At 38.7% G+C, this 27139-nt stretch overlaps 1 protein-coding gene and 1 long non-coding RNA gene across 2 annotated transcripts; one reads left to right on the top strand and one right to left on the bottom strand.

Annotated features, from left to right (window-relative positions):
* Positions 1-15231: 15231 nt before the first annotated feature.
* On the bottom strand, positions 15232-22438 carry IL21 (interleukin 21). Its single transcript, XM_027102834.1, has 5 exons — positions 22169-22438; positions 22025-22060; positions 17407-17562; positions 15450-15527; positions 15232-15363 (listed from the first exon to the last, which is right to left on the bottom strand). The coding sequence occupies exons 1-5, from the start codon at positions 22313-22315 to the stop codon at positions 15340-15342; spliced, it is 441 nt and encodes a 146-aa protein (XP_026958635.1). The 5' UTR covers positions 22316-22438; the 3' UTR covers positions 15232-15339.
* Positions 21306-26929, top strand: LOC113618727 (uncharacterized). Its single transcript, XR_003432098.1, has 3 exons — positions 21306-21412; positions 25380-25457; positions 26344-26929. It is a non-coding gene; the product is annotated as an uncharacterized LOC113618727 (long non-coding RNA).
* Positions 26930-27139: the final 210 nt, after the last annotated feature.

A 27139-nucleotide genomic window follows, 5' to 3' on the forward strand; every position in this document is an offset into this window, starting at 1 on the left:
TATGGTGAATTATATTGATTGATATTTGAATGTTAAACAATTCTTGTATTCTTTGCATGAAATATAGTTGGTCATAATCTAATGAATATATATATTGCTGGATAAAATGCCAATTTTAAGGTATTTTTTACATTTATGTTTATGAAGAATATTGGCCTGTGATTTTATTTTCTCAAAATATTTCTCTCAGGTCTTGGTATCAGGATTATGCAGAACTCATAAAATGAGTTTGGAAGTATTCTTTCATCTTCTGTTTTCTGAAAGAGTTTTATAAACTTGATATAACTTCTATAAATGATTGATTGAATTCACTAGGGAACTATCTGGGCCTGGAGTGTTCCTTATGAGACATTTTTTGTTTTATTATGAATTCTATTTCATTAATAGATGTAGACCTTTTCAATATTCTATGTCTTTTTGTGTCCATTTTGATAAATTTATCTTTTAAGGAATTTTTCCATTTCATCTCATTTTAAAAAACTTATTGATATAAAAATTTTTAAATAATATTTACTTGCTATCATAATGTCTGTAGAGTCTACAGTGATATCTCCTCTTTTATTCATATTGGCTATCTGTACTTTCTTTTCTGTTCATCAGTCTTGCTAGGGATTTGGCAATTTTATTGCTCTTTCCAAGGAACAAATTTTTGGCTTTTCTTGTTTTTTTCTATTTGTCTAAGGTCAATATACGAAATCAATTCTATATATACTAGCAGCAAAAACTGGGAAATGATAGGTGCTAGTGTTTCATGCAAAATAAATCCAAAGTAAGTAGAAGGAAGAAAATAATACTTACTGCTTACTTTGTATTATTATTATTAATTCAAAATATTTTCTGATATCTCTTGTGATTTCTTCTTTGATTCATGGGTTATTTAGAAGTCTGCTTCTTAATTTCCAAATATTTGGGACTTATCTAGATATCTTAGTAGTAATAACTTCTAATTTAATTTCATTGTGGTAAAATATATATATATATACTCTAAGGTTGTGAGATTTACTTCTTATGAAATTTATTGAGATTTATTTTGAGGCTGAGGATGTGCCCTATCTTGGTGACTGTTTCATACATACTTAAAAAGAATATGTACTTTGAAGATGTTGGATGTATGTTACATAAATAGCAGTTAGATCAAGTTGGTTGATAGTGTTGTTCAGATCTTCTATATACTCAGTGTTCTGTCAATTACTGAGAGAGGTGTGTTAAAATCTCCACTTATAACTGTGGATTTGTCTATTTGTCCCTTTAGTTTTGTCAGTATTTGCTTCATCTGTTTTGAAGCTCTATATTAAATGAATACACATTTCTTTTTTGTTTCTTGATGTAATTATTTAATGACACAGGAAAATAACATGTTATGAAACAAGCTGGTTACAAATAGTGGTTAAAGGATGACTTACTTCACTTTTGATAAAAACAATTTAAAAGTATGTATACAAAACATTGGAAGGTTATATATAAAAATATTGACAGTAGATGAATACACATTTCTGACTCTTATCTCTTCTTGATGAAGTGATCTTTTTATTATTATAAAATGTTCATCTCTTTCACTGGTAATATTTCTTGTTTTAAAATCTATTTTGTTTTACGTTAACATAGACACAACTGCTTCTTATACTTATTGTTTTTGTCATATATCTTTTTCCATTCCTTTACTTTGAACCTGTTTTTACATTTACAGTATGTCTCTTGTAGAAAGCATATAGTTGTGTCTTTTTTTTTTTTTTTTTTTTTTTGTGGTACACGGGCCTCTCACTGTTGTGGCCTCTCCCGTTGCGGAGCACAGGCTCCAGATACGCAGGCTCAGCAGTCATGGCTCATGGGCCCAGCCGCTCCGTGGCATGTGGGATCCTCCCGGACCAGGGCACAAACCCGTGTCCCCTGCATTGGCAGGCAGACTCCCAACCACTGAGCCACCAGGGAAGCCCGTGTCTTATTTTTTAATGCAGTCTAACAGTCTCTGCTTTAAAATAGGGGGTTTAGTCCATTTTCATTTAGTGTAATTAGTTATATATTGGCGGATTTAAGCTTAGTGTTTTCCTGTGTGTTTTCTCTTTGTCCCATCTGTTTTTTATTCTTGCGTTCCTTCTTTCCAAGCTTTTCTTAGGTTAATTAAATATTTTTACTATTCCATTTTAATTCTCCTAATTTTAGCTATTTTTTCATCCTTTTTAGTTGCGACTAAGATTATAATATGCATCCTCAATTTACCATAGTCTGTGTAGAGTTGATACTGTATTAAATTTAAGAACCCTGAAACAATGTAATTCAATTTACCACTATACCATCTTGTGTGCTGTTGTTGTCATATATTTTTAATAATCTCCATAATAAGATGTTATAATTTTTGACATTAAACGGGTATTTGTCTTAAATAAATTACAAGAAGGAAAAAATATACTATTTTATATTTTCTCACACATCTGCCATTTCCAATGGTCTTTATTCCTTCCTGTATATCTGAGTTTCCATCTGCTATCCTTTCCTTTAGTTTGAAGAATTTCTTTTAATATTTCTTATAGGACTTCTATAATCTTTTGTTTATTTGGGAATGTCTCTTTTGCCTTAATTTTTGATAAAACATGAAAAACCACTATTTATAGTTTGCTGAAAATCAAAAGCAGGCAAAAAGTGAAGAGATTTGACTCTTGAAAGGAGGAAACTACACTGAGTGAGAGCTACATTTATATGACCTGTACCTTGAGGGCTCCTTCAATCCATAGGTGTGGTATAACCAGAACTCAATAAGGAGGCTTCAGTCTATTGATCTGAGTTGTCAGAAGACATAGTTTAGGGTGTTAGAGTAGGTGGGAATTGAGGGAGGGAAGTCCAAAAACGGGGGCGCCACAGGTAGGACTCCTCTAAATTGGCACAGAAACTGCCTCAAATCTTTGGACGGCTTCAGAAATACCCACTGGGCTCCTCGAAGTCTCCTCTGTGCAGGCACAGTTCAGGGGCCTTCCAAGGCTTTGAGACAGTTTGTCTATGGGAGGGTCGTTCTAATAAAAACTACTCTGCCATTCCCAGAACCAGAGCTTTCCCATTGTATTTTGAACATTCACCTATCACAGAATGTGTCATCTTGTACTATAATTATGAATTTAATTATATGCATCTGCCACGATACTTTAAACTCTGTAGGGTATGATGTACTTATTCAGGTACCTTTAATGTCTAGTACAGTGTCTGGCACGTGGTGCTCAATAAATGTTAATTGAGTAAATAAATCTAATAAAACTAGCAAGTTTGACAACCAGGGTGAGAGGGCCTGCCTCTTTAGCAGTTCTCATGTGGAACATTGGTTTTCTCAGGCCAGTCATTTTGAAGAGTGTTCTGAGGATTACAGGAGAAAAGTATCCTCCTCTTTTCGCTAGCCTTGATGATTTTACCGTTAATTTATAGTGATGTCAATAATAAAAACCAGTCCTTTGACAATTAGTCACAGATTATGGATTAACATAGGAAGTAATGATACATTATTTCTTATTTTATTTTATTTTTAAATGATTAGATGAAACATCTGACTTGAAACAGCAGATGTGGTGGCCTCACACTTGCAGGAAAGAATAAGGAGAAATAATATCGAGCCCAGCCCAAATGGATTTCCTGGCTGTATGGAGAAGCAGTGGATTCCAGATCAGAAAAAGTGGAAGGTATGACCCCAGATTCTATTTGCTGTAATATGGTGCTGACCAGTGTTCGGTGCTGACCTGATTATTGAGGGAAATAAACAGCACAAATAACTGTGGGATCTCAGAACCTTTTACTCAGTGTAACTCTTCTATATGGTTATGGTCCCTTCTGCTATTTACCTGGTGATGTAGCCTTTACTACAAGGTGTGTGTGGGTTGGGAGCTGGGGACAGACTCCACACAGGGCTCTGTGTCCTGCAAGGAGCCATCCTTCTGTCAAGAGCTAATGCTGACTGGTAGCCATCATAAACTGACCAGGCTCGTTTTTCAAAGGTAGGAGAAGGGGATTCTACATTTTTGTTTTCCACAGATGGTTAGACAGAGAGTGTACTGTCAGAGGGAGTTTCACACCTCAGAGGGAGTTTCACACCTCAATTTTATTTTATTTTATTTTTTATTTTATGTTTTTTTGCGGTACGCGGGCCTCTCCCTGTTGCGGCCTCTCCCGTTGCGGAGCACAGGCTCCAGACGCACAGGCTCAGCGGCCACAGCTCACGGGCCCAGCCGCTCCGTGGCACGTGGGATCTTCCCGGACCAGGGCACGAACCCGCGTCCCCTGCATCGGCAGGCGGACTCTCAACCACTGCGCCACCAGGGAAGCCCCCTCAATTTTATTTAACTAGGGGCCTGGTGAAGATCAGGATCCTATCTTTCTTTTATGAAGGTTATGTTCAAGGTAATTTAAAGTGTTGGGATTGAGGAGTCTATTAATTTAAGGCTCTTCTTCTCATAAGTGACAAAAATACAACTGAAACTAGTTTCAATATAAAAGGGGGTTCAGTGGCTTACATAAATTAGTTTTCATGGTGAACCTTCAGACACAGTGTATCTCCCTCTGTTTCACTCTGCTTCTCTCTGTGCTCAGAAGGCACTCCCCAAAGAGTGGCAAAGATGACTACTGGCAGCTCCAGCCTAAATCCCATCAGCTCAACAACCCCAGTAGGAAGAGAACATTTCTCTCTAAATAATTACAACAAAAGTCACAGGGAGGCTTCTCCATGCTCTGGCTTGTGTTATGTTCCCACCCATGGGGCTGGGGAGGAGGTGAGACCAGCCCCACTTGACCGCAAGGACTGAGGGTTGGTCAAGCAAGGATTCCCAAAGAGAAAGAAGGGTTCCAGTGCCAGAGGAAGGAAAAGAGATGCAGGGCAGACAAAACAAAGGGTTGGGGTTCTTTGTTGGTTGGCTTGTTGCTCCCCAACCAGGGAGAAGAAAGTTTCAGCATTAAAAGTAGAAGCAACAGAGACCAGAATGTCTGAGCCTTTACTGGGCTAGACCTGATGAGGAGAGCAGAAGCAGGAGACGAGAAAAGGTAAATAACACAGAATCGGTTAGAGCACTGAGACTCTATTGGGGAGGGCTATATTACACAGAAAATAATGGTAAACTTTCGGAAGGAGAAGGCAAGACCAGAGGCAGCTGGAAAAGATGATTTAACTGATGTGTTTAATTAACGTCCTGCAACCTCAAATCTTTCTTCTGTGGCAACTACTCAGAACACTTTTTGACCTATTAGGAAACTGTGAATTAAAATACAGTTCAATGAGGCCAAGTTTGTGGAAAAGAGGTTCCCTGGTGAGCTATTCGTCTGGGAAAAATCCCTCAAGCAGCAGGAGGTGAATGGGAATTCAGCACAAGCTAATTGTCACTAGTGGCAGAATAAGTCTGAAAACAAGCTTCTGCGTTGTCAAATGTGTACACATTTTACAAGGCACTTTTCTGTGCCTTGTTTTATTCTACCTCTATGAGCAACCTTTGATGTCAAAAGTGCTGGAATGATTACAACTATTTCACAGGTGAGGAAATCTGCAGTGTGTTTCTGGCTTCATCCTAAATGAGGGAAAGAGGATAGCAGTGTCCTGGTTAAAGGACCCCAGCTAGATTAAGGTCACTTTCCCAGGAGCCAGTGGCCGGGCATTCTGTCTGTTTAAGGATGCTGGGAGCTCTTCTCTCGGCTGCTCCTATATAAGCAGGGCAGCGGCTAACGGTACCAGAGCAGGTTTCAATCACTCCTGTTCTTGTTCACACTGAGATCTGTAGGTCCAAGGAGAAATGGTCTTCCTGGTCCTGAAGCTCCTTTTAGAAATGATCTCAATAGTGAAAATCTTTGTAAAGTCCAGGACTGGAAGAGCTGAGAAAATGTTTCAGAGTTTCAACCATTTGCTTTTGTGTGGGGTGGGGTGACAGGTCCTGATGGTTTAGAATTTGGGTGTCTTGTATGTAATTGCATCGTTTCGATAGGTGGCAGCATGCCCTCTCCTTTAAAAGGTTGTCTTTTTAAAAGGGCATATTCAGTGAAAAGCTCTATCAGGAAATGAAGAGGTGCTAATGGTAATAAAAGCAAATAGAAAATGTTCCCTGTGACCCACCATGAACACATTGCTCGTGGTCACAACTAAAGTCATTGATTCAGACTTTGATCGACCAGTAATAACTCCAGACCAAAAGTTGTATCATGACACTTCTACTTCAAATTCTAGTACAGTTTAGTTCTTTCCTCATCAGGGATGTAGCATCTTGGGAAAGCTTTGCCAGATGACATTGAACTCTTTCCCACTCACCATGTTGTGAATGATCACACCTACCCGTCTCCACCATTCTGAGTGACCAGCTCCAATCTCTTCTCTCTTTTCAGGATTGCTTTCTCCGTCAACAGATATAAATGTTTTAATTCCACTCACAATGGCATTTCTCCCAAGGGACCATCCAAGGAATGGTTGATTTCAACTGAGGCAAAAAAGAAAGGGAGAGGCTTACTAGAAGCTTGAAATGCACAAACTGCCCTACATTCTAAGAGTAAAACTATCCTTATCAGGAAAAAATCTATTCCGTTTGTGGCAGGGAGTGATGGCCGCCCTGGGGCAGGGGTAGTTTAGTAAGGAGGGGTAGCAGGTCCTCCTGGGATGGAGGACTTGTGAGTGCCCATTAGCAGTGTCATATTCTTGAATTTGAGAGGCGACTCTTTGCGCTACACATCCGTTTATCTCCAAAATTGGGCTTTTGAGAATTAAGTTGTGCCCCCCATGAAAAGGAGATAACCTATATAAAATATATATAATAAATATGTATATAATTATATATAACTACATTTGAACAAATAGATCCTGAAACTACCTCGTTTTGATAATAAAATTAATCTTTGCCCTAAGCCTTCTTCTTATTTAAAAAATAAACTTTTAAAAGAAAAAAAAATCACTCTTACTGTAGTAGACACAGTTGGTGCCCGCCCAGCTCTCCATGGATGTTTTGCATCAACTCCGTGTGTCCATCCTATCTGTGCCCTTTGATGACCTGGCACACTCAGAGGATGGCGCTTGGGCCCTGGAGCAGCCTCACCCGTATCCTGAAGCTCCACAGACATAACGGGTGGTTGCAAAAGTACAGAAACGCAGCCACTTGCATTCCAGGCAGAACTAACAACTCCGAGGTGTAATTTATGCTCCAGGGAACCCTGCAGGGTTAAGTTGAATCTGGGGCTTCCCCTGAATTTATACCCAGGCCTGAATTTCCCCATCCCAATCCTGCTTTCCCCACTCCCTTCCTGGTTTTTCTCGCATTTCCTTGGTAAACCACTTGCACTGGAATCCTTGACTCAGGTTCTACTTCTAGGAAAACCTGATAAAGGATACTTACTGCTTTTTCTTGTCTCTCTCTCTTCCTCTCTTTCTCTGTCTCTGTGTCAGTCTCTCTCTGTCTGTCGCACGCGGGTATTCTTTCTTTTTTCTTTTGTAAGTTAGATTTGGGGGTTTTCTTTCTTTCTTTTTTGAAAATTTATTTATTTATTTATTTATTTATGGCTGTGTTGGGTCTTCGTTGCTGTGCACTGGCTTTCCTTAGTTGCGGTGAGCGGGGGCTACTCTTCGTTGTGGTGCACGGGCTTCTCATTGTCGTGGCTTCTCTTGTTGTGGAGCACGGGCTCTAGGCGCACGGGCTTCAGTAGTTGAGGCACATGGTCTCAGTAGTTGTGGCTCGCGGGCTCTAGAGCTCAGGCTCAGTAGTTGTGGCGCACAGGCTTAGTTGCTCCGCGGCATGTGGGATCTTCCCAGACCAGGGCTCGAACCTGTGTCCCTTGCATTGGCAGGCAGATTCTTAACCACTGCACCACCAGGGAAGTCTGGATTGGGGGATTTTCTTGAATTAAGTTTATAGGGGAAAATCACACAGCAACTAAACTTTTCTCCTCCAAATCCACCATCTCTCAGCCTAATGGGAAGATGGTAACATGCTCAGAGCTAGTTTAAAAAGATAATTTTAAAGATGTTATTTGTAATTGAGGTACCACAACCTAGAATCTTCCTTTGTAGCAATTGCTAGGTTTTTCCCTCACTCTCCTCTCTATTTAAAATTGACTCTCGTCTGCCTCATACATGCCCCGCCCACCTCTCCATAGCCGCTTTCTCTGCTTGTGTTTCTCCATAGTACTTTACCACCTCATTCAAATGAGTAAAGGAAGACTAAAGAAAATGAGAGAAATAAAATAATTTGTAACATGCAAGGAAGCCTTCTTGAAAATAATAACATTTCATTATGAATGGGAAGGTAGAAAAAGACATCTTTAGGGATTCATAAGTGGGTGTATGGATGCCTTGAATTTTCTATTTCTGTAAAGGGAGAAGAGATATCATATGGAAGAGTTTCAGTTGTGTGACTGGAAATCATCAAGATGTTTTATCTACCAGCAAAAGAACTGTAGACAATAAAACCCCACGAGTTTTCTTTAGAAAAATATTTTTGCTAAAATTTTAATGGTAGGTGGAATGTGTCCATTTTTATATTCCAAATTTTGGATTGCTGAAGGCCAATTTCAAAAATAAAGAAGAGGTGTGGGTATATCTGATAAGAGGATCAGGGGAGATTTGCAGAAAATGTATGATACCCAAAAATCAGGGAGAAGCTATAAAGGAAAAAAACCATTAGTACACTACTAGCCTAATAAAGAGAAAGCAAACTGTGCATTGGGAATTAAAACCCAGTGGGAGAACTCCAATGCCAACCATCACAGAACCCTCCAATTCTTTCCACAAATATTTAATGAGTTCCTTCCGTGTTCAAGGCATCGTTCTAGGTGCCAGATATATAGTAGTGAACAAAACAGACTAAATCTCTGTAGCATTGAGCTTACATTCTAGTGGGAGAGAGAGACAGTCAGCAGAAATTATTAAAATATGTGTGTCGAGAGTGGTAAATGCTATGGAGAAAAATAAAGCAGGGGTGTTTGGGGTGGGGGGTTGCAATTTAAAATACAGTAGTAGCCAGAGACGACCTGGTAGAGAAGATGACAGCTGAACATGGTAAGGAAGAAGGTGAGGCAATGGACCAGATGGACATTTGGTGGAAGAGCATGCCAAAGGAAGAAACAGAAAGTGCAGATGGCATAGGTAGGAGTGTGCCCGGAGTGTTGGAAAAAGGAGAATGCCAGTGTGGCTGGAGTTGAGTAAGAAGAGTGAAAATGAGGTTAGAGAGATGAGGGGTAGAGGGGACATGACCATGTAGCCTCTGTTGTAGGACTCAGGCTTTACCATGAATGAGGTAGGAGCCGTTGGAAGGTTTTGAGCTGAAGGATGCCACATTGTGTTTAGTTTTTTTTAAAGGATCATTCAGGTTGCTCTATTGCAAATAGATTTTGATGAGGGGCAGGGACCAAAGCAGGAAAACTATTTAAGAAGGTATTACCACGTCTGGGTGAGAGATTGCGGTGGCCTCAATAAAGTGGGAGCTGGAGATGGTGACAAGTAGTTGGATTATAGAGGTATTTTGAAAACAGTTGTCCATTATCACTGACTTTGGTGATAATTAAATTCAACGTGAAAGAGAAAGAGAAATGTCAAGGAAAATTTCAATGCATAATCGTGTATTTGTGTTTAGTTCAATTCAATTACATAAACATTTGTTTTCTACTATAGGTTATCTAGCACATATGAGGCACTGTGCTAGTGAAATGCAGTTCCTTCTGCCAAAGAGCTTATATTCTGGAAAGGGAAACAGACATATAAATCAATAAATTTGTGTGCACCACACTAAGTCTAATAAACTATACTCAATTTCTGAAAGTGGGGAGAGATTAACACTGTCACAGAGATAGAGTAAGACAATGATGGAAGTCCTTCTAAAGGAAGTGATGCCTATGTTGAATATTGATGGACACATGAGGGGTTTTCCAGGTGCTAAAGAGGGGGTGGAAAAGTAATATTCCAGGGAGAGGTCACTGCAAGTACAAAGACACAGAGGAATAGAACAAATGTGGTGTGCCTAGGGAAATAGAAATAAATTGGATTGGCTGGAATGTGAAGTTCAAGGTGAAGAGAGGCTGGGAGCTGAGGAGAGCAGATGATAAAGGATTTTATATACCCTGCTTCATGCCTGGGCTATCCAAAGGAGAGCCAGTGAAAAGTTTTAAATAAGGGAGAGTTGTGATCAGACTTAAGTTTTGTAAAATATCACTCTGGTGGCCATGCAGAGATGATTGGAAAGAGGAGAAGGCAAGAGGCTAGAAACCCAACAAAAGTTATTGCAACCATTGCTGAGAACCTGAATTAAGGCAGTGGCAGAGGGAATAGAAAGGAAAGGTTGGACTTAAGAATTAGAAATAGCAAAGCCCAGTGGCAAATTGGTTATGGTGTATGAGAGAGAAAGCAGAGTCTTGGAGGCTGGCAGATGCGTTCACATCAGTTAAGATTAGAGGACACTGCTATTGTAGCATTATTTATAATAGCCAAGATATGGAAGCAACCTAAGTGCCTATCAGCAGATGAATGAAGAAAATATGGTACATATATACAATGAAATACTACTCAGCCATAAAAAAAGATGGAATCTTTTTTTTGCAACAGTCTGGGTGGACCTTGAGGGTATTATGCTAAGTGAAATAAGTCAGACAGAGAAAGAAAAACACCATATGATTTCACTCAGATGTGGAATATAAAAAACAGACAAACAAGCAAACCAAAGCCAAAATAAATGAGCAAATCAAACCAAACACAAACAAACACATAGATACAGAGACAAGAGTAGTGGTTACTAGAGGGGAAAGGGCAGGATGGTGAGGGTGAAATGGATAAATGGGATCAACTGTATGGTGACAGGTGGAAACTAAATTTTTGGTGGTGAGCATACTGCAGGGTATACAGAAGCAGAAATATATTAATGTACACATGAACCTTATATAATGTTATAAACCAATGTTACCTCAATAAAAATAAATCAAAAAAAGAAAAATTTTAAAAATAGAAATGATAAACAAAGATCAGGGAAAGCTTTAAAACAAAGAAGGTCGTGGAAGTTGGGGAAAGTGATGTGATCAATTTTGGCATGTGAGATAAAGGTGAAGCACCTGGAGGATAAAGATGGAAATCTCCCATTTGGGCCTGGAAATTAGCAGAGGGGAATAATTTAGGGGTCAGTGACATGTATAGGGATATTTTAAACAACAGGAACTTTTTTGACTGTTGAGGGAAAAGGTTTAAAGTAAAAAGGTGGCTAAGGATAGAATCCTCAAGAACATCAGCGTCTAAGGGGAGACACAGGAAAGCAAACCGACAACTGACACTGAGAATATATGGTCAGAGATGTAAGACAAGTAGCAGGATAAAGAGTAGCCTCCAAAGTCAAAGAGGGAAAAGAGATGGTGTAATCAAAAGTAACAAAGGTCATAATAAGATCAAGTAAGATAAGGATTTAGACGCATTTGTGAGTTGTGTGAGTTGGGGGTCATTGTTGATCAGAGAGAGGACAATTTTAATGATACAGTGATAGGGTGTGGGATGGGTAGAAATCAGATTATAGTGGTTTGAAGTGGATAGAAGGTGAGGGAGTACAGACACGTTTATAGATTACTCTTCCAGTGAGCTTGACTTAGCCTGAATACCCAAACCCTCCCTCTTCCACATGAGGTGAGGCCATGCCCACACTAACCTGTGGACTAGAGTAGATGGAGGTAGATGATGAAAACAGGTGAGTGTTGAGAGCTGAGAGTGAAGTGGGGAAGTGACTCCAGTAAGCCAGATAAGGGAGTTTGAAAGGGTCCCCAAAAGGTAAGGGGCCAGGGCCAGTGTCTAAAGCTGGATTAGGGGAGCAAGACAGACATCTAGGTAGGGAGTTTGTAGGCAGGTCCTCAAGAAGAATGAGACTGTGTGTGCCACTGGGTCTGCAGTTCAAGGGATTGATCAGGGCTCCAGGCTCAGTGGGGAAGGAGGGAAACTAACAAACTGAGAGAATGGGAAGGGTGAAGGCCTAGTTGTCATGGCAAAGTCTCAGGGCAGATGTAGTAGAAGGAGGGCAGTTTGAGAGCAAAGAGACTAATAGGTGATGGTTTCTTATATATGAAGATTTCAGACAGAGAATGGTTCCAGGTGCCATAGTCTGGTGCACAGCCATGGGGGTGGTCAGATGACGGGGTGAAAAATGCAGGCGTTTGAAACTGAGGTACTCAAGGTTCTGGGAAGCTACAGTGTTCGTGGAATCCTCCTCAAGGTCACTGAAGTCACCCAGGATGATGGCAGAAATTGGATTCATGGAAAAGAACATGCCTAAGTCCTCAATGAACATAGAGGAGTGTCCAGGAGATGACAATCATCAAAAAAAAAGTAAGGGGACAGCAAAGCTAGATGGGATAAACTTCAAAGCAGGAATGAGTTTTACACAAGAGTGTGCATGTAATAGACATTGGGAAGAATATTTTCAACTGCTTTTGGACCTGCCATACATTTGGGAGGGCTGCAAAGGAAGTGGTGTCCTTGAGGTAGGGACAGGAAGTGGAAAGTTCCATTTCAGGGGAAATATGTAAGGAGAAAAGATTGTCTTTATCATATACATGTAAAAACGTTATGCTCTCAGAAACTAAGGATCATCTTTTACTTTCTACTAAGACTGTTAAATTATAGGTTTCCAGAGAATCACAAAAGACAGTTGTACTGACTGGGTAGTATTTAATATGACCAGGTCTTAAATAAGAAGCCACGAACATAAACATTTAAAACCAAATATATAATAAATAATCATTAAGTTATAAAGTACATAGTTCATATTAAAACTAAATTCTCAGATGCAAATGTAAATATAACAGAGCAATAATATAGAATAATAATGCTACAATTTTGTGTCCAAAGAAGACACTTTCAGCTAAAATGCTAAAAATAATGATTAATTTTCCCTGAACTACCATGACTGAAAGAAACCTTTCTTTCTCTCCTCCTTCCTTCCTTGCTTTCTTTTCTTTTCCCTCTTTCTTTCTTTCCCTTTCTTTCTTCCTTCCTTTCTTTCTTTCTTTTCTTTCTTTCTGTCTTTCTTTCTCTCTCTTTCTCTCTCTCTTTCTCTCTCTTTCTCTTTCTCTCTCTCTCTCTTTCTCTCTCCCTCTTTGTTTCTTTCTTTCTTTCCTTCCTTCCTTCCTTTTATTTTTTTTGGAACATTTCCCTTGTTCCTGCAGCAAGTGTTGCTACAAATGCTGTTGAAATAATGTTGAGTAAATGATCCAATTCAGTAGAAAGTTTTACTCAGAAGTATGGTCAGATGTTCCTGTAAGAGTGTCTAGGACTTTAGAGACTCATAGACACATAAAGCTCCAAAAAAGGCTGAATATTCCATAGAGATTAAGCCCAACCCTCATCCTACAGATAAAGAAATGGAAACCCAAAAAGTTTAAGCAAGTGACCACGACTTCACATCCAGTGAGATTTCAGGTCTCCTGTGTCACCATCCATAGGTGAACAGCAGTGTTTATGGGTCAGCCTCAGATCTTCCGGAGGGCTGGCTAAGTCTTGAACACAGAGCAGTGAAGATGGAGCAGTTCGAGTCTCACTTCTTCATCTTGTTTATTCTGATGCATTGCTTTCCTTGGGATATTGCCAGGATCATTACCCGAGTCTTTAAGCTCAGTTTAGTGAAGGCTCTTAGCCAACACCCCATTAAGTTAATTTTACTTTTAAGGTAGAATCTCTGGTCAAAAGAATTAGAACAGAGATTTTTGACAGTAGACACACCAAAATAAATACATTATTTTAAATATAAAATCACAGTGTCAAAAAAGTCAACAACTATAAAGCCAGAAACAAGAAATAAGGACTCCATCTTTTCCAAGCCAATCTCGTGCCTGCTTTCCACTTTTATCCCAACAACCTAGCCTGATGCTGAGGCAGGCTTTAGATGCATATTATCATCATGATGCACATATTTACACGATTCCTTTGTAATAACATTTAAAAATTTTAAAACAGAATACCTTGTTTCGGATGATAAAACATTTCATTGTGAGTTGAAATAATTGATTCCTAATACACGTTTTAGAACCATAAATTATCTGTACTTGTTTAAAAAATATTTTTAAGTAGATCATCTTTGTTCTTAGAGCATAAAGCATTTCCCATATAACGCCCTCTTGCACACTCACAGCCACTTTAACAATAAGAGATTCTCAAATAGCTTATAACATTCTAGTGAAAATTTTATTTTTCTAGCGTTTTTAACTTTATATTTAAATAAACTGCTGGAGTTGATATGAAATGGCAGTTAGATCAGGTTGCTTGTTTTTGCTACCCATGGTTGAAAGATTGGGATGCTTATGCAAAAGTCTGTTTTCTACTAGGAGTCCTGAACTCCTGATTTGTCTCCTGATTTTGACTTTATATAGATGATTGAATTTGCCTTATGCAAAGCATACAAACGCAAAGTGTCTGTCAATTTTAAAAGTAGAAAGAAAGGAAGAAAGAAAGAAGGAAACAGACATTTGGCATTAATAACTCACTCCCATACAATCATTATAACAATTTGAGAAGAGAGCTACAAGGCTTTTTAAAATTCTGTTTGGTTCCAGAAGATCGTCTAATTCATGTCCCTCTATAGATTTTAATTGCCACTTCCACAAGCTTAGAATGTTAGCTTATAAAGGGACTTGAGTTGGGGAAGGTACTAGTATACCCACTTAGAGAAAAAAAAAGACCAAAAGAGTCTATTCCATAAATACATTCATATGTATAGTATTTAAATATTTTTGACAGATTCTAATAAGGAAGTTAGACTTTTTGGAGCCATCTGGTAAAGCTATCCCCCTGGTACATAAATAAATCATGTATTTATAGGTTAGACATTCTGAGATAAAATAAAATCTCTTCAGATATAGATTTTAAACAGTTTTCATTTCCTTAAAAGAATAAACACTTCAACTTTGATTTTCACCCTATGCTTCTATATTCTTCAGATTGAGTGAAGGTATGTAACCTTTTAAGTTATGATCATCAGAAACCTCATTCTTGTCATAATCAAGATCAAGGTTAATCAATAAATTCCCAAACTGTATTTTTGGTTAAAATTTTTAAGCTTCTCCAAGAAATGGCATAGTTGGCAGTAAGATAAAGTAAAAACTTTAGAGGTCATAGAAATCTATAACACAGGAAATCAGACTTGAATTTAGTAGGAAGTTTTTTCAAGTTGACCAAACACAGAGCATGTGGATCAAACTGAAGTATTGCATAGTGATTTTGGAGGAATAATCCTGACCTTGAACACTTATCTGAGTTTTTTCCCCCATCACTAATATATTGTACTCCTCCATTTGGAATACCAAGAACTGAGTTTCACTACTGTGTTAGAGTATGAAATATAGTGTCCAGCTTCAAGTGAGATCTTTAGGAACCTTCATATTCCGTGTGTTCTAGGAGAGATGCTGATGAATCATCTGTGGAAATAGAATACCATGAGTAACCTCAACATAAGAAGCAATCTGGATAAAGATGAAAGTCAAATATAATTTAAGTTATATACCTTTTGGATGAGTGATTTTAGTCTTTCTAGGAATTCTTTGGGTGGTTTTTTCTCATAAGAATCACATGAAGGACATGTCTAGAAATCAATGAAAGAGTAATAATCTTCTTTAAAGCTTTTTTCCTATTTAATAAAATGTTCATTCAAATTTTATGTTTTCCAATTAGAGACATAAATCATGTTCACTGAAAAACTTTGAGAAGCACATAAAGTTGTTCAGAAAATAACAATGAGAAAAATCACTTGTAATCCCATCAATAGAGATGACCACTGCAGTGTTTTGATATGTATCCTCCCAGTAATTTTTTCTTTGCATTTGTGTTATTTACACCGGCTATTAATTTGCCTTTGTTTCAACACAACATAACACAAGCATTTCCTACATGTTAAATATTCTTCAAAAATATATCCCATAATGTTTGCTTTGTATTCCTACATAGGATTGAAGTATTACTATTTTGGGGCATGTAGATTGCTTCTGACTTTTCACTGTTGTATTCAATACTGCAATGGACATCTCTGAGTAATTTTTCATGTACATCTTTATTTTATTCGATAAATTACTAAAAGTAGAATTACTAAATTAAAGGGATAAAAAAATTTAAGGCTTTTGATATACGTTATAAAACTTTTACCTCTATTCACATAGAACATTCTTACCATTATTGTGCATTGTTAAAAATTTTAATTGAAAAAAATAGGATTTCCTATCTTAACTTGCATTTATTTGATTATGAAGAGATTAAACAATTCTTCACATGTGCATTGCCCACTTATATTTCTCTTTTTTAAAAATCCTTGGTTTATATTCTTTACCCTTATTCCTGTTGAGATACCAAACACCAGGCCATTGCTTGCTGTTTAGCATCTCTAATGCCGGTTTGATGTTGTGGTGAGAGATATTTGACTGAAAGATAAGAGATATAAGTTCTAATTCTCATTCTGGCACTTAATATTCGTGGAGCTTGGGACAAGTCACTTAATATCCTTGGTCTCACTTTCCCATCTATCAAATGAAGGTGCTTAACTGGATAATTCTATGTTCAGTGCCAATATTACCATTTTATGGTCTTTGATATTGGGTTTCAAAGACATGCTCAACTCTTTTCTTCTTTGAGGAAAGTTTTAGAGGGATACTTTTCACATTGCAACCTGGTCAAGCAATCAAAGGAAATAAATATCATTTTGATATTGTAATTAAGATTTCATTTGAATCACATGTGAAATTCCTTAGAGGAGAGAGAACTGATAGAAAAATTTCTAGTAATTTATCTTATGTGTTTATCCACTGGTTTTGATTAATGCCTGAATTACTCATGAGATTATCTGCATTGCTCATGAGTTGGCGTAAGAGGAAATATACAAGGGGTTCTCAGGGACCACAAAACTAGGGATTATTGAAATTCCCCAGCCAAATAATGGGGTCTACCCATTCAAATGTAGTACTGACTCTGCAGTTGTACAGACAGTAATAATATTCTTTAAAAGAGGAAGGCAATGTTTGAGATTTATCCTGGTGTCTTGTAGGCTACCTCTTTTCTTTCAGGAAAACTGGGATCTAGCTCCTGTTAATAAGGATACAAGTTATATGTGATCATATAATGAGAGCAGAATATATTTTAACTCTTAAGTCACAATTGGATTCTCTGCCTAATGACTTCCTCACCTTGAAAGCTATATTAATTATTCCAGCTACCAGGGGCTGTTAGCAAATTCTAATTGGATTTCTGGACGCTTTCAAGTTTGTGGACTGAGAAGTGGTGACTTTGCTTCTCAAAACACACTCTATATGATAAGGTATAACATGTAACTGGAAGGAAGGCACTGGAGGCTCTGGCTGTGTGTGTTTGTGTGTGTTTGTGTGTGTGTGTGTGTGTGTGTGTGTGTGTGTGTGTGCGTGATGTAATAGATATAGTTAATAAGTACAAATAAGTTAGATGACAAATGACAGTCTTACCAGTTTATGTTTCTGTCTTTTCCCTGCATTTGTGGGAGGTAGTTTCCTCTTCAGCTGTTTAGTTAATACATGAATTATCTTTTCATTGTCTCCGGTATTTGCTGACTTTAGTTGGATCTTCTGAAAACATGAAAAAGCCGACCGCTCACAGTGTCTCTGAAAGAGAAATAATTTGTATAGATGTTAATGAAAGTTATTCAGAAAGTAAAAATGACCTTCCCAATCCTCTTTTCCTACTTCTACTGCAGTGTCTTGGGTCACATTTATTTTAGCAGACAAATGAGGAATGATTTCATGTCCTACTTAATCTTTGGGCTAAAGAGCAGACTCTTGTGATATAAAATTTCCCCGTGCTAGGGGAGAGAGGACATTTTCCTGTCTCACAGACAAGAAGAGGGAGCTTTGCCACGGTTCTTTATTCCTAATGTCATTTTGAGGTCTGGGTGTTGGGCAGGACTTGGTATTTCATAAGGGAGAGTTAGTTTGGTTTTAGAACACACTTTATGAATTATGAGGCTCTAAGAGACATTGTGACTGGTGGCAGCTTTGGGTGAGTTACGCTGTAGTCTGATTAAGAATCGTTTCATTTGTCTTTTGTTTCTCTCTGCAATGTACGTAGGAGTATCTAACAATGACACACATGTCTTGAGCAGCACCTTATCCTGTACAATGCCTGGCATAGTGTCTTGTTGCTAGTGAGTGCTCAACAAATATTTGTGGAGTGGACAAATTAAGTAAGTGAGTTAAAGCCCCTCCTTTGGGGAAAGGAAGTGGGTGCCTACCTCTGATGGCACATTCCACGCCTAAGATTCAGTACACCTGCTGTAGACCATGCGTGACTTTTCTAAAATCCTATTCACACTCTCAAGTCCATTAGGGTGGGATCTGCCTGAATCAAGCAGTCAAGGAACAGAATTTGAGACATGCCTCCCCCGCAATGGGCAGGAAGACTGTCCCTTAGAACATAAGAGTAATGTCTCAGAGCATGGAGAAGTGGGCAGATCAAGGATCAAAAACTTGACTCTTGCTTTAATCAAATAACCAGTGACTAGTGAATAAGTCAAAATGTTAGAAATTGAGCTGAAAATGAAATGGAATTGATTGGAAGAACAAAATTTATACTGGTTTGTTGGAAACATTTTAATGCTGATCTAAGAACTTGTATCCAGGTTACTTTTTTCTTTCAGCAAATGTCTGTATATGATGCTATCCACCGCCCTAAAGTTGCTATATCTTCATTTCACCGGTGTATATGGAAGTTACCGCCATGTATACAGAAGCCTCAATTTTTCTCAGTTCCTACAAGGGCCGTCCTATATACAACAATACTACCTGAGTCTTCCCATGACAATCAGCTGAAAATAGCATCTGGCCTGCTTTGCATTTTCCAACCTATATGCTTACCCATTATGAATGTTGATTAATAACATGCATCTTTAAGACACAACCCCATCAGATTTGCTTTGCATACGTGGCCACAAGCCGAGAACCAGCTTATCTGGTTTCCTTATATCAGAGCAGCTTGCCTCTCATAAGGGCGAGATAGTGTCCTTTACATATGTTTGCCAAAATGCTTATTTAATAGAAACTATATATAAATGTTAATTATAGCACTTTTTTTTCCTTGAAAACCACATGTTCATGTTTGTTGAAGTTTTTTCTTTTCTCTTCTTTTTGACCACAACCGGCTTAACTTACTGGAAAAAAATAATATTCATATTTAAAGAGGTAAATTTTCCAGCTGAAACTGAAAACACTAACTGTTTCATCCGTGATGATCTGAGAAACCAGCATTTCTCACAGAGACCCATTTTGCTGAGTTAACATTTACATGTGGATGTTGAAAGAAAATTAGGTTCCAAAGAACTATAGGGGCCTACCAAATGAACTCCCTTGAGACAGGTATCGCCAAGAGTGGTCAACACAAGCAAGCAAAGATTTTGCACCTGAGAAAGCCTTTCTGAAAACCTCTGAATGGCATCTGGACACCAGTGCCTGTATTGATGGGGCTGTGCTTTCTCTCCTGCCCTTCCTTGTTCACCTGTGTCAATAGACATTGGAATTTTGCTTTGTACTTTCTGCAAGCAGCAGAGCTATCCCTGGCAATCTGTGGTCCAGGACAAATACCTGCTGGATTTGGCTTCAGATGCACAGTAAAGGCAGCCTCAATAAGGAAAAGAAGCAAAGGAGCTGTTCTGCTAAACTGCCTTAAGGATGTGTTGAGAAGAGGAGTAGAGAGATTAACTTCGATTCAGGCAGCTTAGGTGCCCTGTCACTCAGGATGACCCCAAGTTCACGTGCAGCACTACCATCTGGGAGCAGAGCCACTGTTTTGCTTTGCTGTGCCTTGCAGACTTAGAGGGCAAGGCTTTGTTTCCCTCATCCTTTAACACCTGGAAACATGAGGAGTTATCCGTCCTACATTAGTTCTGCAGAATCGAGGCAGCAGTAAGGAAATCAAAAGCAAGAGTAACAAACCACTCTTTTTAGCTAGTCAAGTGCTGCTTTTGCAAGGAGGTGCACTTGGCTTTGTTGATTTGCAATTGAATATTTGAAAATATTTGCTTCCTTACAATTTATTTTTGACCTACTTAACGTTTCTTTCTTTTTTTCTTTTTTTTTTTTTTTTTTTGCAAAGAAAGCCCTGGCCATTCACACTACGAAGTCTTGCTAACTGGGTAAAATTACCTTTGTCCTGCATACAAACTAGGTTTATATCAGGGTTCCTCAACAGTGGCACTGTTGACATTTTCAGATGGATAATTCTTGGTTGTCAGGACTGTCCTGTGCATTCTAGAATGTTTAGTAGCATCCCTGGCCTCTACCTACTAGATGCCAATGGAAACCCCACACACACAATTGTGCCAACTAGAAATTTTTCCAGACAATGCCAAATGTTCTCAGAGGGCAAAATCACCACCAGATGAAGACTACTGATTGTATGATTAGAAAGAGAAAGAAAGATGCCTGGTGAGGCCAATTAGCAACCTTAGATGATCACTATATATCAACATTTATATGCAACATTTAAATGAACTTATTTTCATTAAACTTGTTAATCTTTTTAACTCTTTATAGACTCTGCTTTGATGCTAGCCCTGAAAAACTTGATATAATGCTACTGTGGCCTTGAACTATTTTCTTCTCTCCTGGGTTTGCCTGCCAGCATAGCTTAAAGATCTTAGTAATACCATTATTCACTTGTATCATAGCCAGCATTGCTTGATCAGATTATCAGATAGATACAGTGTCACTGAGACAAAATCCTGTCATTATAAGATAAAAAAGATCTCTCTTTAACAAAGGATATAAAGGAAGTACCCACTGGATCAACTCAAGTTAGAAAGTGGGATATCTAACTTGGAAAGTTAGAGACTGAGCTAAGAATCTCCCCAAAGGACTCTAACCACAGCAGTTAGACAAAAGGCATGAGATGCTAAAAAAGATACGTTTTGATAATTAGGGCATTAAGAAATAGTCTTACTTGTTGGAAAAGTCTTTCCAATGAGCTGAATGTGCTACTTTCATTTTAGGTATTGCTTATTAGAAAAGGACCTAGTAAATGAGAGTGGTTAGGTTCAGAGCTAGAGAGTGAATTTTAGAGAAAAGCAATAGTTGTGACTCATTCACTTTCTAAACTTCTACACATAGTCATTTACGATAATTGTTTTCTTTGCAATGTATCTTCCTAAGTCTCCCCTTTGTAGTGTCCTAATTACTGGTAACACTTTTATAGTTATTCTAATTTATGCAGTTAAAGGTCTGTGACACTGAAAACATTTCCCCCAGTTGTGTTTATATGCTCAGGGTACCAAACCTGAAGACTAGATCGAAGTTACCAAGGAAAAGATCAGCACATAGCACACTTGAACTGTACGCTAGGATAGGCCTCTTCTTCCTGGGACCTAATGGATTTAAATGGCTTAAGAGAACAGGATGACTTGTTGTAAACCATCCTTTCAAAAGACCTCACCGAAGGCCAAAGACAAGACTCATTGAGGCCAAGGTACATGGGAATTATATTCTAAAGGAGGCCTTGATTTCCACACTACCATTCTTCCATGCCGTGCTATAATGTATTCCTTCTTTCTTTCTTCCCTTCTTTCTTTATTCCTTCCTTTCTCTCTTTGTCTCCCTTTCTTCTTTCCTCCCTTTCTTTCTTTTTTTCTCTTTCTTTCTTCCTTCCTAGTTATTAAAAGGTGAATTCTGCTTCTGTGGTATGTGTCTATATTTCATACATAGGTTTACAAAGAGGGCTCAAGAACTTTCATGCACAAGGATTCTTAAAATGTAATTAGTTGGTCATTGTTCAGAAAATGATCGTAGTGTAGATTTATTTTCTAGTTTTGTATTCTATCTCAACAATACTACTTGAGAATACTCTTAGAGATATTTGGAGATAAAAGTACATCTTGTAAGGTATGTAGTGTTTTATTGGTTGGCTTGTTGGTGAACCAATGAATATTTGAGCAAAATAGAAATAACTATTTTACCAATTATTAAACCCCGAAATTCATGGAAATTAAGTATATTTCTAAATAATCATGTTAATGCCTCTCTTAATTTGATTTTAAAACATGCCAAATTTATTTTCACAAATAAATTCAACTGGTCTTACCTTTACATCTTCTGGAGCTGGCAGAAATTCAGGGTCCTAGAGCAAAAGAAAATTAGTTCTGAGTTATTTATATAAGTCAAAAAGCTCCTTTTATAGTAATTGAAGAATATTATTTAAACTTTTTTGTGACAAATATGGCCTTACCAAGTCATTCACATAGTTTTTCAGCTGATCAACAATATCTATAAGTTGACGCAGTCTAATCAAGAGGCGATCTTGCCCTTGGAAGCTTGATTTATGGGCCACTGTCCCTGAGAAGAGGACCATCAGGCAGATGACTATTCTCTCCATGTTGCCAGGTCTGGATCTCGTAAGTGCTAGTAGAGCAAGACCTTGGTCTCAGTTTTCACCTCAGTTTGTGAACAGGCTGTCAGTAAAGCTATCTATTTATTCATCCTTCAGGGAGAGATAAAGCCCTCCCATTGCAGCCTGGAAATCTTTGTAAAATGGATGAATGTGAGTAACTCTTTTTTCTTTTCCGCTGGCTAGGTATACGTGTGCATGTGCTAATGCGCGGGGGCAGGGATTGATGGAGTCAACGAAATGTGCCCCATCTGCATCTTAGACAGGAAAAAGAGAGAAATGGGTGAATTCCAATTTTCAGCATGAATCAAGAAGTGTGCACAGTAAATAAAAGCTACTACAAGACTTCAAAGAAGTAAACAAAATACTTTGATGTCTCCTTCTGTGCCTCCCTGGCATCTTACCTGTTCTCCCTGACAGTCATAAGGGCACTTCAATAATGAGTAAAGTGGCAACATGTGCTTTCTTGCAGGATTTTTTCTTGTGGTAGTAACTAGGCTTTTTGACTGAAATCGTCCAGTATTCCATCATAAAGGTAGGAGGAGAGTTACCTTTTAGGAAATTTTAAATATCAGGGGTATTTTCCAAATTAGCAAGAATATTTTAGGTTCTTAATCAGGTTAAATGGTTTAAAGTAGAATGTGCTCCAACTCTTCTCCAAAGCATCTTTAAGTAACATTAATCTCAGCTTCTAACATTTTACTTAACAATCTGATTTATACATATCGTCTTATCCCCCAATCAAGATCTCACTCTACCTTCATTCAAAAGAAAGAAAAAAAAGAAACTCTGTAATGTCTATCTCTTCTATATAATGCATCAGTTAAATGAATGAAAAGTGCTAATACTCATTCCTCTCTAAACCAAAATTTTATTTCAAACAGCAAAATCCAAAAATACCCATAAGTGACTCTTTTTCTCTTCGGGTGGTGTTACTTATTATTTTCTCTGGGTACGAACAACACATTTCTAACTATGACAGATAGAGGTTAATAAAAAGCTCAAAGTCCAGAAGTGGTTTTATCATCCTCCTCTCTGCTGCTTCTCCTCTCCCTGCTACTCTTCACTCATTTGAGAAAGCTGAACACGATATTCCAGAAACATAGAAGTAGTATTGTAGCTAGTCAACTAGGCCTTACAAATAAAACTCTTGACTGTAGATTTTGTTTATCCATTTATTTCTTCATCTGTTTCATCACAAGCTTACAGCCATACTTTTTTCTAAAATGTTATCTGGCTAAGATAAATTGGACTTTGGACTTGATTTGCTTTGAAGGTTGTTTGTAATCTTTTTACCATAAAATAAAGGTATCAAGGTATCTTTTTACCATAAAATAAAGGTATCAAGAAGTCCTCCCTATAATCATTAAATTCCATAGGGGAGGGTTCATGTGTAAACCCATGAAATACATATGGACTTGGGGTTGCCAGTTGGCACCTCAAGATTGCCTGCATCACCTTTGTGCATGCTTTCTGTATCTGCTAGAGAGATGTGAGTCTCCTTGAAGACACTAACCACAGTATTCAAGAGCTCAATTTCTAAAGCAAAGTGCTTGAATTCAAATCCAGGCCATAACAATTAATTGTACATATGACCCTGGATATGTTATTGCAAAAAGAAGGTAAGTATAGAATCTAATCATAGGGTGTGATGAGGCTTAAATAGACATTCCAAGTAAAAGGGCCAAGTACAGCACACAATAAAATCCCAGAAGATTTGTGTGCTGACCGTGGATGAGGGTAGAGAGGAGAATTTATAGAAGCCTGGAGACTCTAATGGATCCCTGGAAGGAAGAACATGGGCAGGTCATCCAAAATACAAGGGTGTTCCTCTGCTGGTCATGAAAAGGTCAATAGTCTTTGGTGCTGCTTAGAGAGAATCACTCATCCCGACTCTGGAGTGCCTCACTACCACCCTAGACACCCCAGTTGCTCCCTGAGACCTCCCAGCCCTCTGCAATCCATCAGCCAGCATGCCAGGATCTCCAAGGTCCCACTCTAGCCTTAGGACCCAAGAGCTTTCTGAGTCAGATCCCCTGCTTTAAGTGGCATTTCAGTTGTTAAGCATTTTGAATATCACTGCTGGTATAGTAGGCTGAGTAATAATGGCACCCCAAAGATGTACACAACCTCATCCCTGGAACCCGTGAATATGTTACCATCACAGGTGACAAAAGGGACTTTACAGATGTGATTAAATTAAGGATCCTGAGATAATCCAGATTCTCCTGGGTTATCCGTGTGGCCCAATATAATCACAAGGGTCCTTATAAGAGGAAGGCAGGAGTGTCAGAGTCAAAGAAGATGTGTTGCCAGAAGCCGAGGTCTGAGTGATATGGGGCTAGAAGCCAGAGAATATAGGTAGCCTCTAGAAGCTGGGAAAGATGGGGAACAGGTTCTTCCCTAGAGCCTCCAGAAAGAATGCAGCTAACACCTCAGTTTTAGCCCCATTAAGCTCATTTTGGCCTTCTGAAATCCAGAACTGTATAATAACGAATTTGTGTTGTTTTAAGCCACTGATTTTGTGGTAATTTGTTACAGTAGCTGTAGGAACATTACACACCTAGGTATGGAATTTTTACTCTTGGAAGAAGGGTGGGAAAGAGGAAAGGGTGATAAGGAGAGAACTAGTAAAGGCTGGAATTTGGTTTGTTGGGCTTTGGAGGGTGCAGGTAGTGGGGACAAGGAATCATGAAGAAGAGAGGGAAGTAAGATTAGTGTAACTACCATGGGGTATGGGATATTAGGGAGAAGAATGTGTAATGAGGACTTTCCTGAAAGTCTCGGTGTATTATAACAGCTTCTTCCTGGCACTGAGAAGGCTTGCTCAGGAGTGACAGTGTGTTTCAAAGTTATGGAGCCCAATTTGCATTGCACTTGAATTTATCACTGTGTTGAGATGGAACTTAGGGTGGGAGTAAAGAGGCTCAGATTTACTTGAGTTATGTATTCTGCTTAGAAATACTAGCTTTATTGCTACCTTTGCAGCATCATTTCATTGGGGTGTTAATGTATTTTTACTCTTTAAATTATAATCTTTTTTATTATTTAGATTCAGTCAGTCCTGCCGTTAACACTTGTAAGGAAAATGAGAATTTATTTCACTGTGACTAAGATACCAGGGCACAATGTGAGTATAACAAGAACTTTGTATTTCCTTATATGTGATTTTGTCTGCAAGAAATACTAGGTGAATGCAGAATCCGGCATCCAACCGAACCGAGCCATATAGGAATGTACAAAATGTACACACACCTCAAACACCCACCAGTCACCTCAGTTTACTGCGTGTGTGATGAGCCCCACCTGTCCACATCTGGTGTTCCATCCTGGGAACCCTCTGTTGCCATTTCTCAATAGCTGGTAGCTGCAACCTCCACGAACAAACTTCAGGTCTTTTTCTAGGTAAAATGCCATATTTATTGTAGTATTTATGTGTTTCTTAACCATTTAACATGTGTAAGACTGCTGTCTTTTTTATTAGGTTCCTGTCATCTTTTTAATGTGTCACTGACAAAGTTTTAGTGTTGTGCCCCTAATCCCATTTCCCCCATAAGCTCTGTGGTTGTTATTGTGCGATTTTATATAGTGTAGTTGATTTTTAGAAAAGTGTATGTCACAGTGTACCGGAACTGACTCTATTTTGTCTGGAAGTGTCACACTTAAATCTCAACAGCATCTAGTTACATCCAGGTAAAGAACAAGACTAGGATAAAGGATTTATTCCTAAGAAAGGAGAAAAGGGGGACGAGGGAGGAAGGCAGAAAGAATGAAAAAAAAACAAACTCTTTCTTATTTTTACACATGGCTTATCTGAGCTCAGATTTCAAAAACCCTGGTGGTACCGCTCCTCCCCTGGCCCCTCCCCATTAGCACAGGGAAGCTCATCTTGGCCTCCATGAGCCTCCTGAAATTATTTGCAAATTGTTGTGTTTATGTTTGTGGGAAGAAGAAAACCTTAAATTTCATTCTCTTCTCCAAGGAAATATCAGGCAGCTGCTATTTTTGTTTTCTAGGTTCCAGAGACTTCTGTGAAGGGCAGTGCGATCCACGCTCCTTCAGCACGTCCACAGCACTGTGCACAAGAGCGACAGCTCCAAACTTTCTGTACAGGACAAGTGAAGGGACAGCTGTCTGGCTGAAGTTACACTTGCGTAGTAAGCACCCTGCTTTTACTTAGCTGCCATGTTTATTTGGTACCTTGGAGTGAGGTGCTGGGTTCTGCTAGATGCCTTCTTTCCAGGAAGATAACCCAGGTCATCACCATGAAAGCATGAAACTTTAGTCACCCACCCGAGGGGATTCGTGGACATATTTCAAGAATTTCTCGAAGGGACTGTGCTTATAGACCCCCTGGTCAGTGTAGGAAGGAGGCCAGGGCACTGAAGGAAGGCTTCCAGCAGGGAGAGCAGGCTGAAGGTGAGAGGAATAAAGGGAAGGAGGGGCTGAAGTCTGAAAATGAATGCTGCTAGGTCATGGGGAAAGATGTGCCAGGTCTAAAACAGTGCTGGTCACTCTCTGCACCCAACTCTTCTGCCCTGTCTATACAGCTCTTCCTTGTGACCGCTGGGTGTCAAATACTCCCTTTCTGCTTTCACTTGCTTTGGCCGCTCATGGGTAGGATTAGATGTCCTGCCTGGCAAACTCTGCAAAGAGAGGTCTCCGGTGTTTAGAGTGATATATGTTATTATAATATGTGCCACTCTGACATGCCAAAGGTATTCAAACAGGTGGCTTGTCTATAGACAACTATGACACCCATCAATGAGGCTAGAGATCAGATGTCCATCATTCCACGACCATCAGGCATAA

This window comes from Aethalodelphis obliquidens, unplaced genomic scaffold (genome assembly GCF_003676395.1).
Source record: "Aethalodelphis obliquidens isolate GAN/ISIS:26980383/991018 unplaced genomic scaffold, ASM367639v1 scaffold6, whole genome shotgun sequence".
NCBI lineage: Eukaryota > Metazoa > Chordata > Mammalia > Artiodactyla > Delphinidae > Aethalodelphis > Aethalodelphis obliquidens.